We start from the raw sequence: 17,619 nt of genomic DNA on the forward strand, positions 1-17,619 counted from the left end.
GAATTTGAGGGGAATCCGGGAATGGGGCGGGAATCCGGGAATTTGGGCAGGAAATCCGGGAATTTGGGGGGAAATCCGGGAATTTGGGGAAAAACTGGGAATTTGGGGTGAAAATCCGGGAATTTGGGGGAATCCGGGAATTGGGCGGGAAATCCGGGAATTTGGGGGAATCCGGGAATTTGGGGGGAATCTGGGAATTTGGGGGGAATCCGGGGGTTTGGGGAGGAATCCGGGAATTTGGGGTGAAATCCGAGAATTTGGGGGGAATCTGGGAATTTGGGGGAAATCCAGGAATTTGGGGAAAAATCCAGGAATGGGGCGGAAATCTGGGAATTTGGGGGAATCCGGGAATGGGGTGGGAAATCCGGGAATTTGGGGGAATCCAGGAATTTGGGGGGAATCCGGGAATTGGTGGAAATCCGGGAATTGGGCGGGAAATCGGGGAATGGGGCGGAAATCTGGGAATTTGGGGTGGAAATCCGGGGGTTTGGGGAGAAATCCGGGAATTTGGGGTGGAAATCCGGGAATTTGGGTGGAAATCCGGGAATTTGGGGAAATCCGGGAATTCGGGGGGAAATTCCGGGAATGGGGCGGGAATCTGGGAATTGGGTGGGAAATCCGGGAATTTGGGGGAATCCGGAAATTTGGGGGGAATCTGGGAATTTGGGGGAATCCGGGGGTTTGGGGGAAATCGGGGAATTTGGGCGGGAAATCCGGGAATTTGGGGGGGAATCCGGGAATTTGGGGAAAAATCCGGGAATTTGGGGCGGAAATCCGGGAATTTGGGGAAATCCGGGAATTTGGGGGAATCCGGAAATTTGGGGGAATCTGGGAATTTGGTGGGAAATCCGGGAATTTGGGGGGAATCTGGGAATTTGGGGTGAAATCCGGGAATTTGGGGAAAAACTGGGAATTTGGGGGGAATCCGGGAATTTGGGGGAATCCGGGAATGGGGCGGAAAATCCGGGAATTTGGGGGGAATCTGGGGGTTTGGGGGAAATCCGGGAATTTGGGGGAATCCGGGAATTTGGGGTGGAAATCCGGGAATTGGTGGAAATCCGGGAATTGAGCGGGAAATCGGGGAATGGGGCGGAAATCTGGGAATTTGGGGTGGAAATCCGGGGGTTTGGGGAGAAATCCGGGAATGGGGCAGGAATCCGGGAATTTGGGGGGAAAACCGGGAATTTGGGGAAAAATCCGGGAATTGGGCGGGAATCCGGGAATTTGGGGTGGAAATCCGGGGGTGTGGGGAAAAAATCCGGGAATTGGGTGGAAATCCGGGAATGGGGCGGGAAATCTGGGAATTTGAGGGAAATCCGGGAATTTGGGGGGAATCCGGGAATTTGAGGGAAATCCGGGAATTTGGGGGAATCCGGGAATGGGGCGGGAATCTGGGAATTTGGGGAAAATCCGGGAATTTGGGGGGAATCCGGGAATTTGGGGGAAAGCCGGGAATTTGGGGAAAAACTGGGAATTTGGGGGAAATCCGGGAATTTGGGGGGAAATCCGGGGGTTTGGGGATTTTTTGGGATTTTTTTGGGATTTTTTGGGATTTTTTGGGGGGATTTTTAGAGGGATTTTTTTTTGGATTTTTGGGGATTTTCTTTGCATTTTTGGGAATTTTTTTTGGAATTTTTTGGGGTTTTTGGGGGAGTTTTTTGGGGATTTTTTGGGATTTTATGGGGGATATTTGGGGATTTTTGGGGGATTTTTTGGGGGGATTTTTGGAGGAGTTTTGAGGATATTTTTGGGGGGTTTTGGGGGGTTTTTTTGGGAATTTTTTGGGGATTTTTTGGGGAGATTTTTTCGGTTTTTTGGGGGATTTTTTTGGATTTTTGAGGATTTTTGGGGGATCTTTTGGGTTTTTTGGGGATTTTTTTGGGATTTTTGGGGATTTTTTGGGGAGATTTTTTCGGTTTTTTGGGGGATTTTTTTGGATTTTTGAGGATTTTTGGGGGATCTTTTGGGTTTTTTGGGGATTTTTTTGGGATTTTTGGGGATTTTTTGGGGATTTTTTGGAGGGTTTTTGAAAATTTTTTGGGGGATTTTGGGGAATTTTTTGGGGATTTTTTTGGGGATTTCTGAGGGGTTTTTGGGGATTTTTTGGAGATGTTTTAGGGATTTTTTTGGGATTTTTTGGGAGTTTTTAGGGAACTTTTGGGGATTTTTTTGGGGGGTTTTTGGGGGACTTCTTTTGGGATTTTTTGGGGATTTTTGGCAGGTTTTTGGGGATTTAGGGGGATTCTTTGGGGATTTTTATTAGGATTTTTAGGGATTTTTGGGGGACTTGTGGGGATTTTTGGGGGGATTTTTGGGGGAATTTTTGGAGATTTTTAGAGGGTTTTTAAGGATTTTCTTTAAGATTTTTTGGGATTTTTTTTGGGATTTTTTGGGGCTTTTTGGAATGTTGGGGATTTTTTGGGACTTTTGGGGATTTTTGGGGATTTTTTTTGGGATCTTTGGGGTGGATTTTTGGGGATTTTTTGGGGATTTTTTTCGGAGATTTTCTGAGGAATTTTTGGGGGGATTTCTTGAGATATTGAGGAAATTCGGGATCTTTTCATCCCCAAATCCCCATTTTTTCCCAAAATCCCCATTTTTTCCCAAAATCCCCCTTTTTCCCCCCATTTTCCCAGTTCTCGGCGGAGCCGGCGGCGGTGGCGGCGCTGCTGGAGCTGCTCCCGCACCTGGAGCTGGGGCTGTTCCGCACGGCGCGCTGGGAGAAGGTGCGGCCTCCCAGTTCAAACCAGTTCAAACCAGTAACCCCCCAGTGCCCTCCCAGTGCCCTCCCAGTGCCCTCCCAGTAACCTCCCAGTGCCCTCCCAGTAACCCCCAGTTCAAACCAGTAACCCCCAGTTCGCTGCTCCCGCACCTGGAGCTGGGGCTGTTCCGCACGGCGCGCTGGGAGAAGGTGCGGCCTCCCAGTTCAAACCAGTTCAAACCAGTAACCCCCCAGTGCCCTCCCAGTGCCCTCCCAGTGCCCTCCCAGTAACCCCCAGTTCAAACCAGTAACCCCCAGTTCAAACCAGTTCAAACCAGTAACCCCCCAGTGCCCTCCCAGTGCCCTCTCAGTAACCCCCAGTTCAAACCAGTAACCCCCAGTTCAAACCAGTAACCCCCAGTGCCCTCCCAGTGCCCTCCCAGTAACCCCCAGTGCCCTCCCAGTGCCCTCCCAGTAACCCCCAGTTCAAACCAGTAACCTCCCAGTGCCCTCCCAGTAACCCCCAGTTCAAACCAGTAACCCCCAGTTCGCTGCTCCCGCACCTGGAGCTGGGGCTGTTCCGCACGGCGCGCTGGGAGAAGGTGCGGCCTCCCAGTTCAAACCAGTTCAAACCAGTAACCCCCCAGTGCCCTCCCAGTGCCCTCCCAGTGCCCTCCCAGTAACCCCCAGTTCAAACCAGTAACCCCCAGTTCAAACCAGTTCAAACCAGTAACCCCCCAGTGCCCTCCCAGTGCCCTCTCAGTAACCCCCAGTTCAAACCAGTAACCCCCAGTTCAAACCAGTAACCCCCAGTGCCCTCCCAGTGCCCTCCCAGTAACCCCCAGTGCCCTCCCAGTGCCCTCCCAGTAACCCCCAGTTCAAACCAGTAACCCCCAGTTCGCTGCTCCCGCACCTGGAGCTGGGGCTGTTCCGCACGGCGCGCTGGGAGAAGGTGCGGCCTCCCAGTTCAAACCAGTTCAAACCAGTAACCCCCCGGTGCCCTCCCAGTGCCCTCCCAGTCACCCCCAGTGCCCTCCCAGTAACCCCCAGTTCAAACCAGTAACCCCCAGTGCCCTCCCAGTGCCCTTCCAGTAACCCCCAGTTCAAACCAGTAACCCCCCAGTGCCCTCCCAGTGCCCTCCCAGTAACCCCCAGTTCAAACCAGTAACCCCCAGTTCAAACCAGTAACCCCCAGTGCCCTCCCAGTAACCACCAGTTCAAACCAGTAACCCCCCAGTGCCCTCCCAGTGCCCTCCCAGTAACCCCCAGTGCCCTCCCAGTGCCCTCCCAGTAACCCCCAGTTCAAACCAGTAACCTCCCAGTGCCCTCCCAGTAACCCCCAGTTCAAACCAGTAACCCCCAGTTCGCTGCTCCCGCACCTGGAGCTGGGGCTGTTCCGCACGGCGCGCTGGGAGAAGGTGCGGCCTCCCAGTTCAAACCAGTTCAAACCAGTAACCCCCCAGTGCCCTCCCAGTGCCCTCCCAGTAACCCCCAGTTCAAACCAGTAACCCCCCAGTGCCCTCCCAGTGCCCTCCCAGTAACCCCCAGTTCAAACCAGTAACCCCCCAGTGCCCTCCCAGTCACCCCCAGTGCCCTCCCAGTAACCCCCAGTTCAAACCAGTAACCCCCCAGTGCCCTCCCAGTGCTCCCAGTGGCTCCCAGTGCCCCCAAATCCCCTCCCAGTGGCTCCCAGTGGCTCCCAGTGCATCCCAGTTTGTTGGCAGTGCCTGGAGCAGGTGCTGGAGCGGATCCAGGAGCTCTTTGGGAAGCACTCGGAGCCTTTCCCAGTGCTCCCAGTGCCCCCAGTGTCCCCTCCCAGTGCTCCCAGTGCCCCCAAACCCCCTCCCAGTGTCCCCAAACCCCCTCCCAGTTCCCCCAAACCCCCTCCCAGCGGCTCCCAGTGGCTCCCAGTGCATCCCAGTTTGTTGGCAGTGCCTGGAGCAGGTGCTGGAGCGGATCCAGGAGCTCTTTGGGAAGCACTCGGAGCCCTTCCCAGTGCTCCCAGTGCCTCCCAGTGCCCCCAAACCCCCTCCCAGTGTCCCCAAACCCCCTCCCAGTTCCCCCAAACCCCCTCCCAGTGGCTCCCAGTGGCTCCCAGTGCATCCCAGTTTGTTGGCAGTGCCTGGAGCAGGTGCTGGAGCGGATCCAGGAGCTCTTTGGGAAGCACTCGGAGCCCTTCCCAGTGCTCCCAGTGCCCCCAAACCCCCTCCCAGTGGCTCCCAGTGGCTCCCAGTACATCCCAGTTTGTTGGCAGTGCCTGGAGCAGGTGCTGGAGCGGATCCAGGAGCTCTTTGGGAAGCACTCGGAGCCCTTCCCAGTGCTCCCAGTGCTCCCAGTGTCCCCTCCCAGTGGCTCCCAGTGGCTCCCAGTGCATCCCAGTTTGTTGGCAGTGCCTGGAGCAGGTGCTGGAGCGGATCCAGGAGCTCTTTGGGAAGCACTCGGAGCCCTTCCCAGTGCTCCCAGTGCCTCCCAGTGTCCCCAAACCCCCTCCCAGTTCCCCCAAACCCCCTCCCAGTGGCTCCCAGTGGCTCCCAGTGGCTCCCAGTACATCCCAGTTTGTTGGCAGTGCCTGGAGCAGGTGCTGGAGCGGATCCAGGAGCTCTTTGGGAAGCACTCGGAGCCCTTCCCAGTGCTCCCAGTGCCTCCCAGTGTCCCCAAACCCCCTCCCAGTTCCCCCAAACCCCCTCCCAGTGGCTCCCAGTGGCTCCCAGTGGCTCCCAGTACATCCCAGTTTGTTGGCAGTGCCTGGAGCAGGTGCTGGAGCGGATCCAGGAGCTCTTTGGGAAGCACTCGGAGCCCTTCCCAGTGCTCCCAGTGCCTCCCAGTGCCCCCAAACCCCCTCCCAGCGGCTCCCAGTGGCTCCCAGTGGCTCCCAGTACATCCCAGTTTGTTGGCAGTGCCTGGAGCAGGTGCTGGAGCGGATCCAGGAGCTCTTTGGGAAGCACTCGGAGCCCTTCCCAGTGCTCCCAGTGCCCCCAAACCCCCTCCCAGTGGCTCCCAGTGGCTCCCAGTGCATCCCAGTTTGTTGGCAGTGCCTGGAGCAGGTGCTGGAGCGGATCCAGGAGCTCTTTGGGAAGCACTCCGAGCCCTTCCCAGTGCTCCCAGTGCTCCCAGTGTCCCCTCCCAGTGCTCCCAGTGCCTCCCAGTGCCCCCAAACCCCCTCCCAGTGTCCCCAAACCCCCTCCCAGTGTCCCCAAACCCTCTCCCAGTTCCCCCAAACCCCCTCCCAGTGGCTCCCAGTGGCTCCCAGTGCCCCCAAACCCCCTCCCAGTTCCCCCAAACCCCCTCCCAGTGGCTCCCAGTGGCTCCCAGTGCATCCCAGTTTGTTGGCAGTGCCTGGAGCAGGTGCTGGAGCGGATCCAGGAGCTCTTTGGGAAGCACTCGGAGCCCTTCCCAGTGCTCCCAGTGCTCCCAGTGTCCCCTCCCAGTGCTCCCAGTGCCTCCCAGTGCCCCCAAACCCCCTCCCAGTGTCCCCAAACCCCCTCCCAGTGTCCCCAAACCCTCTCCCAGTTCCCCCAAACCCCCTCCCAGTGGCTCCCAGTGGCTCCCAGTGCCCCCAAACCCCCTCCCAGTTCCCCCAAACCCCCTCCCAGTGGCTCCCAGTGGCTCCCAGTGGCTCCCAGTGCATCCCAGTTTGTTGGCAGTGCCTGGAGCAGGTGCTGGAGCGGATCCAGGAGCTCTTTGGGAAGCACTCCGAGCCCTTCCCGGTGCTCTCGGCCGCCTCCGGGGCTCTCCGGGCGCTCTCGGAGCCGCAGCTCTCCCTGCACGGCCTCGGGGCCATCGCCCGCAGCCGCCTCGGGGACGCCCTGGGGCAGCGGTGCCAGCTGCAGGTCACCGAGCTGCTCCAGGTGGGGGCATTTCGGGACATTTTGGGGGGATTTGGGGAGATTTGGGGGGATTTTGGGGGGAATGGGGGGGAATTTAGGACATTTAGAGGGGATTTTGGGGGGATTTGGGGGCACTGGGGATGCCCTGGGGCAGCGGTGCCAGCTGCAGGTCACCGAGCTGCTCCAGGTGGGGGCATTTTGGGACATTTTGGAGGGATTTGGGGACATTTTGGGGGGATTCGGGGGGATTTGGGGGGATTTTGGGGCATTCTGGGGGATTTAGGGGGTATTTTGGGGGGATTTGCGGGGATTTGGGGGGCACTGGGGATGCCCTGGGGCAGCGGTGCCAGCTGCAGGTCACCGAGCTGCTCCAGGTGAGGGCATTTTGGGACATTTTGGGGGGATTAGGGGACGTTTTGGGGGGATTCGGGGGGATTTGGGGGAATTTTGGGACAATTGGGGGGGATTTGGGGACGTTTTGGGGGGATTTAGGGACATTTGGGAGGATTTGGGGACATTTTGGGGGATATTTGCAGAGATTTTGGGACATTTAGGGGGGTTTTGGGGGGATTTGGGGGCACTGGGGATGCCCTGGGGCAGCGGTGCCAGCTGCAGGTCACCGAGCTCCTCCAGGTGAGGGCATTTTGGGACATTTTGGGGGGATTTTGGGGGATTTTTGGGGGGATTCGGGGGGATTTGGGGGGATTTTGGGACATTCTGGGGGATTTAGGGGGTATTTTGGGGGGATTTGGGGGGATTTGGGGGGCACTGGGGATGCCCTGGGGCAGCGGTGCCAGCTGCAGGTCACCGAGCTCCTCCAGGTGAGGGCATTTTGGGACATTTTGGGGGGATTTGGGGACGTTTTGGGGGGATTCGGGGGGATTTGGGGGAATTTCGGGACATTTTGGGGGGATTTGGGGGGATTTTGGGACATTCTGGGGGATTTTGGGGGGATTTTGGGGGGATTTTGGGGGGATTTGGGGGCACTGGGGATGCCCTGGGGCAGCGGTGCCAGCTGCAGGTCACCGAGCTGCTCCAGGTGGGGGCATTTCGGGACATTTTGGGGGGATTTGGGGACATTTAGAAGGGATTTTGGGACATTTGGGGGGGATTTGGGGGGATTTGGGGACATTCTGGGGGATTTTGGGGGGATTTGGGGGCACTGGGGACGCCCTGGGGCAGCGGTGCCAGCTGCAGGTCACCGAGCTGCTCCAGGTGGGGGCATTTGGGGACATTTTGGGGGGATTTGGGGATTTGGGGAGATCTGGGGGGGTTTTGGGGGGATTTGGGGAGGATTTGGGGGGATTTTGGGGGGATTTGGGGGCACTGGGGATGCCCTGGGGCAGCGGTGCCAGCTGCAGGTCACCGAGCTGCTCCAGGTGGGGGCATTTGGGGGGATTTGGGGGGATTTTGGGGGATTTGGGGAGATCTGGGGGGGTTTTGGGGGGATTTGGGGAGGATTTGGGGGGATTTTGGGACAATTGGGGGGGATTTGGGGACGTTTTGGGGGGATTTGGGGGGATTTCGGGGGGATTTGGGGACACTGGGGACGCCCTGGGGCAGCGGTGCCAGCTGCAGGTCACCGAGCTGCTCCAGGTGAGGGCATTTGGGGGGATTTGGGGGCATTTTGGGGGGATTTGGGACCATTTTGGGGCCATTGGGGTCACCCTGGGGACCCTGGGCTGGCCCTGTCCCCACCCCTGTCCCCTCTGTCCCCTCTGTCCCCTCTGTCCCCGCCCCAGGCCGAGGCCCCGGACGAGGAGGACGTTTATGGGCTGGCGGCCACCCTGAGGAGACTCTCGGCCCTGTTCAGGTGACAGCGGGGCCACCCTGGGGCCACCCTGGGGCCACCCTGGGGCCACCCTGGGGACACCCTGGGGACACCCTGGGGACACCCTGGGGACACCTTGGGGACACCCTGGGGACACCCTGGGGACACCCTGGGGCCACCCTGGGGGGGTTGGGGACACCCTGGGGACACCCTGGGGACACCCTGGGGACACCCTGAGGGGGTTGGGGACACCCTGGGGATCCTGGGGACACCCTGGGGACACCCTGGGGGGATTGGGGACACCTGGGGGGGTTGGGGACATCCTGGGGACACCCTGGGGATACCCTGGGGGGGTTGGGGACACCCTGGGGCCACCCTGGGGCCACCCTGGGGGGGTTGGGGACACCCTGGGGACACCCTGGGGACACCTGGGGGGGTTGGGGACACCCTGGGGACACCCTGGGATATCTTGGGGGCACCCTGGAGGGGTTGGGGACACCCTGGGGACACCCTGGAGACGCCCTGGGGATATCTGGGGGGGTTGGGGACACCCTGGGGACACCCTGGGGACACCTGGGGGGGTTGGGGACACCCTGGGGACATTGAGGACATTTAGGGAGACCCTGGGGACTTTCGGGGACATTTTGGGAGGGATTTGGGGACCTCGGGGCCACGTCCTGCCCTTGTCCCCGATGTCCCCAACCCCCTCAGTGTCCCCAAATGGCCCCAAAAGGCCCCAAATGGCCCCAAGTGACCCCAAATGTCCCCTCAGGGACCACGACCTGACCCCCTGGGGCCTCTTCGAGCCCTGCTCGCGCCTCCTGCGCCGCGCTGCCGACACCGGAGAGGTGCCAGCGCAGGTGAGGGCCGGGGACACCCTGGGGACACCCTGGGGACACCCTGGGGACACCCTGGGGGGTTTGGGGACACCTTGGGGACACCCTGGGGACAGCCTGGGGACACCCTGGGACATCCTGGGACATCCTGGGACATCCTGGGACACCCTGGGACATCCTGGGACATCCTGGGGACACCTTGGGCCACCCTGGGGACATCCAGGGACACCCTGGGGACATCCTGGGGACACCCTGGGACACCCTGGGGACATTGGGGACACCCTGGGGACACCCTGGGGACATCCAGGGATATCCTGGGAACATCCTGCATCCTGGGACACCCTGGGGACATCCTGGGGACACCCTGGGACACCCTGGGACATCCAGGGACACCCTGGGGACACCCTGGGGGGTTTGGGGACACCCTGGGGACACCCTGGGACACCCTGGGACATCCAGGGACACCCTGGGGACACCCTGGGGGGTTTGGGGACACCCTGGGGACACCCTGGGGACACCCTGGGACATCCAGGGATACCCTGGGACATCCTGGGACACCCTGGGACATCCTGGGACATCCTGGGGACACCTTGGGACACCCTGGGGACATCCAGGGATACCCTGGGACATCCTGGGACACCCTGGGGACACCCTGGGACACCCTGGGGACATTGGGGACACCCTGGGGACACCCTGGGGACATCCAGGGATATCCTGGGAACATCCTGCATCCTGGGACACCCTCGGACACCCTGGGGACACCTTGGGGACATTTGGGGACAACCTGGGGGCACCCTGGGACACCCTGGGGACGTTGGGGACACCCTGGGGACACCCTGGGGACACCTTGGGGATCCTGGGGACACCTTGGGGACATTTGGGGACAACCTGGGGGCACCCTGGGACACCCTGGGGACGTTGGGGACACCCTGGGGACACCCTGGGACATCCTGGGGACACCCTGGGACACCCTGGGGACATTTGGGGACACCTTGGGGATCCTGGGGACACCCTGGGACACCCTGGGGACACCTTGGGGACACCTTGGGGATCCTGGGGACACCCTGGGGACACCCTGGGGACACCCTGGGGACATTTGGGGACATTGGGGACACCTTGGGGACATCCAGGGATATCCTGGGGACACCCTTGGGACACCTTGGGATGCCCTGGGGACATCCTGGGGACATCCTGGGATATCCTGGGGACACCCTGGGGGGTTTGGGGACACCCTGGGGACACCCTGGGGACACCCTGGGGGGTTTGGGGACACCCTGGGGACACCCTGGGGACACCCTGGGACATCCAGGGAGACCCTGGGGACACCCTGGGGGGTTTGGGGACACCCTGGGGACATTTGGGGACACCCTGGGGACACCCTGGGACACCCTGGGGACATCCTGGGGGGTTTGGGGACACCCTGGGGACACCCTGGGGACACCCTGGGGACACCCCAGGGACACCCTGGGGACATTGGGGACACCTTGATGACGTTTGAGGCCATTTGGGGCCATTTCGGGTAAATTTTGAGGTCTTTTGGGGCCGTTCTAGGGCCGCTTTTGGCCATTTTGGGTCATTTTGGGGGCATTTGGTGACATTTTGGGGCCTTTTGGGGTCATTTTGGGGTCATTTTTGGCTATTTTGGGGTCATTTGGGTCATTTTGGGGCCGTTTTTGGCCGTTTTGGGGTCATTTGGGGCCATTTTGGGGTCATTTGGGGCCATTTGGGGGCCATTTTGGGGCCATTTTTGGCCATTTTGGGGCCATTTTTGGTTATTTTGGGGTCATTTGGGGCCATTTTGGTGACATTTGGGGCCACTTGAAGCCATCTTGGGTCATTTTGGGGTCATTTGGGGTCCTTTGGGGCCATTTTTGGCCATTTTGGGGTCATTTGGGGCCATTTAGGGGCCATTTTTGGCTATTTTTGGCTATTTTGGGGTCATTTGGGGCCATTTTGGGGTCATTTAGGGCCATTTTGGGGTCACTTGGGGCCATTTTTGGCTATTTTGGGGTCATTTGGGGCCATTTTGGTGACATTTGGGGCCATTTGAGGCCATTTCAGGGCCACTTCTGCTTGTTTTGGGGTAATTTTGGGGCGATTTTGGGGCCATTTGGGGACTTTTGGGGCCATTTTGGTGACATTTTTGGCCGTTTAAGGTCTTTTGGAGCCATTTCAGGGCCACTTGTGCTCGTTTTGGGGTAATTTTGGGGTGATTTTGGGGCCATTTGGGGACTTTTGGTGGCCCCCAGGTGACCATCCCGGCCATCTCGTGCCTCTTCTTCCACCTGCTCTGGGAGCTCTCCCGAATTCCCGAATCCGGAGCCCCCCCGGTGAGGAATCCCCCCAAAAAATCCTCCCCCCAAAATTCAAAAAAATTCCCCTAAAAATTCCCCCTAAAATTCCAAAAAAAAAAAAAAAATCCCCCAAATTCCCCTCAATTTCCTGAATTCCTGAAGCCCAAAAATCCCCCCCAAACCTCCCGAAATCCCAAAAGTCTCACCCCAAACCCCATCCCAGAACCCCCAAATTTCCCTAAATCCCACCCCAAATCCCTCAAATCCCCCAAATCCCTCCCAAAATTCCCCAAATCCCTTCAATCCCACCCCAAATCCCAGGAAATCCCCAAATCTCGCCTCAAAATTCCCCAAATCCCTCCCAAAATTCCCTAAAATCCCTCAAATCCTTCCTCAAATGCCCTAAATCCCTCCGCAAATTCCCTAAATCCCCAAAATCCCCCCCAAAATCCCAAAATCCCTTCAATCCCACCCCAAATCCCCAAAATTTCTCAAATCCCACCCCAAAATTCCCAAAATCTCCTAAATCCCACCCCAGAATCTCTTCAGTCCCACCCCAAATCCCAAGAAATCCCCAAAATCCCTCCCAAAATTCCTCAAATCCCTCAAAACCTCCCTCAAATCCCCCAAATCTCTCCTAAAATTCCCCAAGTCCCTTAAATCCCACCCCAATCCCCCCAAAATTCCCCAAAAATCCCCCCAAAATCCCTTAAATCCCACCCCAAATCCCAATAAATCCTCAAATCCCACCCTGAAATCCCCAAATCTCTCAAATCCCCAAAATCCCTCCCAAAATTCCCCAAATCCCTTCAATCCCACCCCAAATCCCATCCCAAACCCCTCCAATCCCCCCGAAAATTCCCAAAATCCTTTTAATCCCACCCCAAATCCCAATAAATCTCCAAATCCCACCTCAAAATTCCCCAAATCTCTCAAATCCCACCCCAATGCCCCCAAAATTCCCCAAAAATCCCCCCAAAATCCCTTAAATCCCACCCCAAATCCCAATAAATCCTCAAATCCCATCCTGAAATCCCCAAATCCCTCAAATCCCCAAAATCCCTCCCAAAATTCCCCAAATCCCTTCAATCCCACCCCAAATCCCATCCCAAACCCCTCCAATCCCCCCGAAAATTCCCAAAATCCTTTTAATCCCACCCCAAATCCCAATAAATCCCCAAATGCCCCCCAAACTTCCCCAAATCCCGCTGAGAATTCCCGGCGTTCCCGGCATTCCCGCTGACAATTCCCGGAATTCCTGGCATTGCTGGCATTCCTGCTGAGAATTCCCACTATTCCCAGAATTCCTGGAATTCCCAGCATTCCCACTGAGAATTCCCGCCATTCCCGCTGGGCATTCCTGCTGAGAATTCCCGGAATTCCCGCCGTTCCCGCTGAGAATTCCCACCATTCCCGGAATTCCTGGAATTCCCGCCATTCCCCACCATTCCCGCCATTCCCGCTGAGAATTCCTGGAATTCCTGGCATTCCTGGCATTCCTGCTGAGAATTCCCACTATTCCCAGAATTCCCGGAATTCCCAGCATTCCCACTGAGAATTCCCGGAATTCCTGCTGAGAATTCCCGCTATTCCTGGAATTCCCGCTATTCCTACTGAGAATTCCCGCCATTCCCGCTGGGCATTCCTGCTGAGAATTCCCGGAATTCCCACCGTTCCTGCCGAGAATTCCCACCATTCCTGGCGTTCCCGCTGAGAATTCCCACTATTCCCGGAATTCCTGGAATTCCCGCCCTTTCCACCATTCCCGCTGAGAATTCCTGCCATTCCCGCAGGGCATTCCCACCGTTCCCACTGAGAATTCCCGGAATTCCCGGAATTCCCAGCATTGCCGCTGTTCCCGCTGAGAATTCCCGCTGGGCATTCCTGCTGAGAATTCCCGGCATTCCCGTGGGGCATTCCCACCATTCCCGCTGAGAATTCCTGGAATTCCTGGCATTCCTGGCATTCCTGCTGAGAATTCCCACTATTCCCAGAATTCCCGGAATTCCCAGCATTCCCACTGAGAATTCCCACCATTCCCACTGAGAATTCCCACCATTCCCGCTGAGAATTCCCGCTGGGCATTCCTGCTGAGAATTCCTGGAATTCCCGCCGTTCCCGCCGTTCCCGCCGTTCCCACTGAGAATTCCCGCTGAGAATTCCAGCTGAGAATTCTTGGAATTCCCGCGGGGCATTCCCACCGTTCCTGTGGGGCATTCCTGCCATTCCCGCTGAGAATTCCCGGCATTCCCACTGTTCCCACTGAGAATTCCCAGAATTCCCGCCATTCCCGCCATTCCCACTGGGCGTTCCCGCCGTTCCGGCTGAGAATTCCCGGCATTCCTGCTGAGAATTCCTGCCATTCTCACCATTCCCACTGAGAATTCCCGGAATTCCCACCATTCCCGCTGGGCATTCCCACCATTCCCACCATTCCCACTGAGAATTCCTGGAATTCCCACCATTCCTGGCATTCCCGGGGGGCATTCCCGCCGTTCCCGCTGAGAATTCCTGGAATTCCCGCCATTCCCGCTGTTCCCAGGGGGCATTCCCGCCGTTCCCACCATTCCCACTGAGAATTCCCGCTGTTCTCGCTGAGAATTCCTGGAATTCCCACCATTCCTGGCATTCCCACGGGGCATTCCCACCATTCCGGCTGAGAATTCCTGCTGTTCCTGTGGGGCATTCCCGCCATTCCCACCATTCCTGACATTCCCGCTGGGCATTCCCGCTGAGAATTCCCGGAATTCCCACCATTCCTGGCATTCCCGCCATTCCCGCGGGGCATTCCCGGCATTCCCGCGGGGCATTCCCGCCATTCCCGGCATTCCGGCTGAGAATTCCCACTGTTCCCGCGGGGCATTCCTGCTGAGAATTCCCGGAATTCCCAGAATTCCCGGCATTCCCGCTGACAATTCCTGGCATTCCCGCTGAGAATTCCGGGAATTCCCGCCATTCCCACTGAGAATTCCCGCTGAGAATTCCCGCCATTCCTGGCGTTCCCGCTGAGAATTCCCGGAATTCCCGCCATTCCCAGCCATTCCCACTGGGCATTCCCGCCGTTCCGGCTGAGAATTCCCACCATTCCCGGTGTTCCCGTGGGGCATTCCCGCCATTCCCGCCATTCCCCACTGAGAATTCCCACCATTCCCGGTGTTCCCAGGGGCCATTCCCGCCATTCCTGCCATTCCCACTGAGAATTCCCACCATTCCCGGTGTTCCCGGGGGCCATTCCCGCCATTCCCGCCATTCCCACTGAGAATTCCCGCCATTCCCGGTGTTCCCAGGGGCCATTCCCGCCGTTCCCGGTGTTCCCGTGGGCCATTCCCACCATTCCCACCATTCCCACCATTCCCGCCATTCCCACTGAGAATTCCCGCCATTCCCGGTGTTCCCAGGGGCCATTCCCACCATTCCCGGTGTTCCCGGGGGCCATTCCCGCCATTCCCGCCATTCCCACTGAGAATTCCCGCCATTCCCGGTGTTCCCAGGGGCCATTCCCACCATTCCTGCCATTCCCCACTGAGAATTCCCGCCATTCCCGGTGTTCCCAGGGGCCATTCCCGCCGTTCCCGGTGTTCCCGGGGGCCATTCCCGCCATTCCCGCCATTCCCACTGAGAATTCCCGCCATTCCCGGTGTTCCCAGGGGCCATTCCCGCCGTTCCCGGTGTTCCCGTGGGGCATTCCCACCATTCCCACCATTCCCACCATTCCCACTGAGAATTCCCGGAATTCCCGCCATTCCCGCTGTTCCCGGGGCCGTTGCAGGCGCAGCTCCGGGATTTCCGCTCTCGGGCGGCCTCGTTCTGCTCCCTGTGCCGGAGCTGCCTCGGCGAGCCCCAGCCCGGCCTGCGCCAGACGGTGCGCGGGGGACGGGGGCGGGATCGGTTCGGGATCGCTTCGGGATCCGTTCGGGATCGGTTGGGATCGGTTTGGGGGGTCTGGGATCGTTTGGGAGCCTTGGGGATTGGTTTGGGATTGGTTTGGGATCGGTTTGGGATCGGTTTGGGATCGGTTCGGGATCGGTTCGGGGGGTCTGGGATCTTTTGGGAGCCTTGGGGATCGGTTTGGGATCCTTTGGGATCGGTTTGGGATCAGTTTGGGATCCGTTTGGGATCGGTTTGGGGGATTTGGGATCGTTCAGGATCGGTTTGGGAGCCTTTGGGAGCCTTTGGGATCGGTTTGGGATTGGTTTGGGGGGTTGGGATTGTTTGGGATCGGTTTGGGATTGGTTTGGGATCGGTTTGGGATTGGTTTGGGATCAGTTTGGGATCGGTTTGGGATCGTTTGGGATTGGTTTGGGAGCCTTTGGGATCGGTTTGGGATCGGTTTGGGATCGGTTCGGGGGGTCTGGGATCGTTTGGGAGCGTTGGGGATCGGTTTGGGATCGTTTGGGATCGGTTTGGGATCCTTTGGGATCGGTTTGGGATCGGGTTGGGCTCGGTTGGGATCGGTTTGGGGGATTTGGGATCGTTTGGGATCCGTTTGGGATCCTTTGGGATCCTTTGGGATCGGTTTGGGATCCGTTTGGGGGGGTTGGGATCGTTCGGGATCGGTTTGGGATTGGTTTGGGATCCGTTGGGATCGGCTTCGGATCGGTTTGGGGGGTCTGGGATCCTTTGGGAGCCTTTTGGGATCGGTTCGGAGGGTTTGGGATCGGTTTGGGATCAGTTTGGGATCGTTGGGAGGGGAGTTGGGATCCTTTGGGATCAGTTTGGGATCGGTTTGGGATCAGTTTGGGATCCTCTGGGATCGGTTTGGGATCGGTTTGGGGGGTTTGGGATCCTTTGGGAGCCCTGGGGAGCCTTTTGGGATCATTTGGGATCGGTTTGGGATGGTTTGGGATCGGTTTGGGATCATTTGGGATCAGTTTGGGATGGTTTGGGATCAGTTTGGGATCATTTGGGATCAGTTTGGGATGGTTTGGGATCGGTTTGGGATCATTTGGGATCGGTTTGGGATGGTTTTGGGATCATTTTGGGATGGTTTTTGTGGGGCTTGGGATCCAATCCCCCAATCCCGGTGCCCCAATCCCGGTGCCCCAATCCCGGTGCCCCAATCCGCCCTGGCATTCCCGGTGCCCCAATCCCCTGTTCCCGGTGCCCCATTCCCGGTGCCCCAATGATCCCGGTGGCATTCCCGGTGCCCGTGGCATTCCCGGTGCCCCAACGATCCCGGTGGCACTCCCAGTGCCCCGATGATCCCGGTGGCATTCCCGGTGCCCCAGTGTTCCCGGTGGCATTCCCGGTGCCCGTGGCACTCCCGGTGCCCCAATATTCCCGGTGGCATTCCCGGTGCCCCAATGTTCCCCCTGGCATTCCCGATGCCCCAATGTTCCTGGTGGCATTCCCGGTGCCCGTGGCACTCGCGGTGCCCCAATGATCCCGGTGGCATTCCCAGTGCCCGTGGCACTCCCGGTGCCCGATGTCCCGGTGGCATTCCCGGTGCCCCAATCCCCTGTTCCCGGTGGCATTCCCGGTGCTCCAATGATCCCGGTGGCACTCGCGGTGCCCCAATGTTCCCGGTGGCATTCCCGGTGCCCGTGGCATTCCTGGTGCCCCAACGTTCCCAGTGGCACTCCCGGTGCCCCAGTGATCCCGGTGGCATTCCCGGTGCCCGTGGCATTCCCGGTGCCCGACGTTGCGGTGGCGTTCCGTCGGGCAGGCGTTGCTGGCGCTCTGTGACCTGCTGGTGCTGCTGGGCCCGGGGCAGGCGCGGGAGCCGCTGCGGCTGCAGCCGGAGCCGGAGCTGCCGGCCCAGCTCGGGGCCGCCCTCATGGACCTCGTGTTCCGCACCCGGCCCGGCGGCGGCAACAACGGGAACGGCAACGGGAACAACGGGAACGGCAACGGGAACAACGGGAACAACGGGAACAATGGGAACAACGGGAACAATGGGAACAACGGGAACAATGGGAACAACGGGCACGGTGAGTGGGGAGGGGGAATGGGAATGGGAACGGCAGGAACGGTGAGGGGGGAGGGGGAATGGGAATGGGAACAATGGGAACAGCGGGAATGGTGGGAACGGTGAGGGGGGAGGGGGAATGGGAATGGGAACAATGGGAACAGCGGGAACGGGAATGGGAATGGGAATGGGAACGGTGAGTGGGGAGGGGGAATGGGAATGGGAACAATGGGAACAGCGGGAACGGGAACGGGAATGGGAATGGGAATGGGAACGGTGAGG

The 17,619-nt window shown here is 58.9% G+C and overlaps 1 protein-coding gene across 1 annotated transcript in view; it reads left to right on the top strand.

The window, feature by feature from the left end:
* Positions 1–17,619, top strand: part of STAG3 (STAG3 cohesin complex component) — a 78,265-nt gene that overhangs the window by 41,876 nt on the left and 18,770 nt on the right. The window contains exons 17-23 of the mRNA XM_068999022.1: positions 2,637–2,726; positions 4,426–4,488; positions 6,346–6,549; positions 8,271–8,341; positions 9,072–9,159; positions 15,199–15,360; positions 17,095–17,359. Of these exons, the coding sequence (XP_068855123.1) occupies positions 2,637–2,726; positions 4,426–4,488; positions 6,346–6,549; positions 8,271–8,341; positions 9,072–9,159; positions 15,199–15,360; positions 17,095–17,359 (943 nt within the window). The remainder of the gene's footprint in view (positions 1–2,636; positions 2,727–4,425; positions 4,489–6,345; positions 6,550–8,270; positions 8,342–9,071; positions 9,160–15,198; positions 15,361–17,094; positions 17,360–17,619) is intronic.

This window comes from Aphelocoma coerulescens, unplaced genomic scaffold (genome assembly GCF_041296385.1).
Source record: "Aphelocoma coerulescens isolate FSJ_1873_10779 unplaced genomic scaffold, UR_Acoe_1.0 HiC_scaffold_205, whole genome shotgun sequence".
Classification (NCBI taxonomy): domain Eukaryota; kingdom Metazoa; phylum Chordata; class Aves; order Passeriformes; family Corvidae; genus Aphelocoma; species Aphelocoma coerulescens.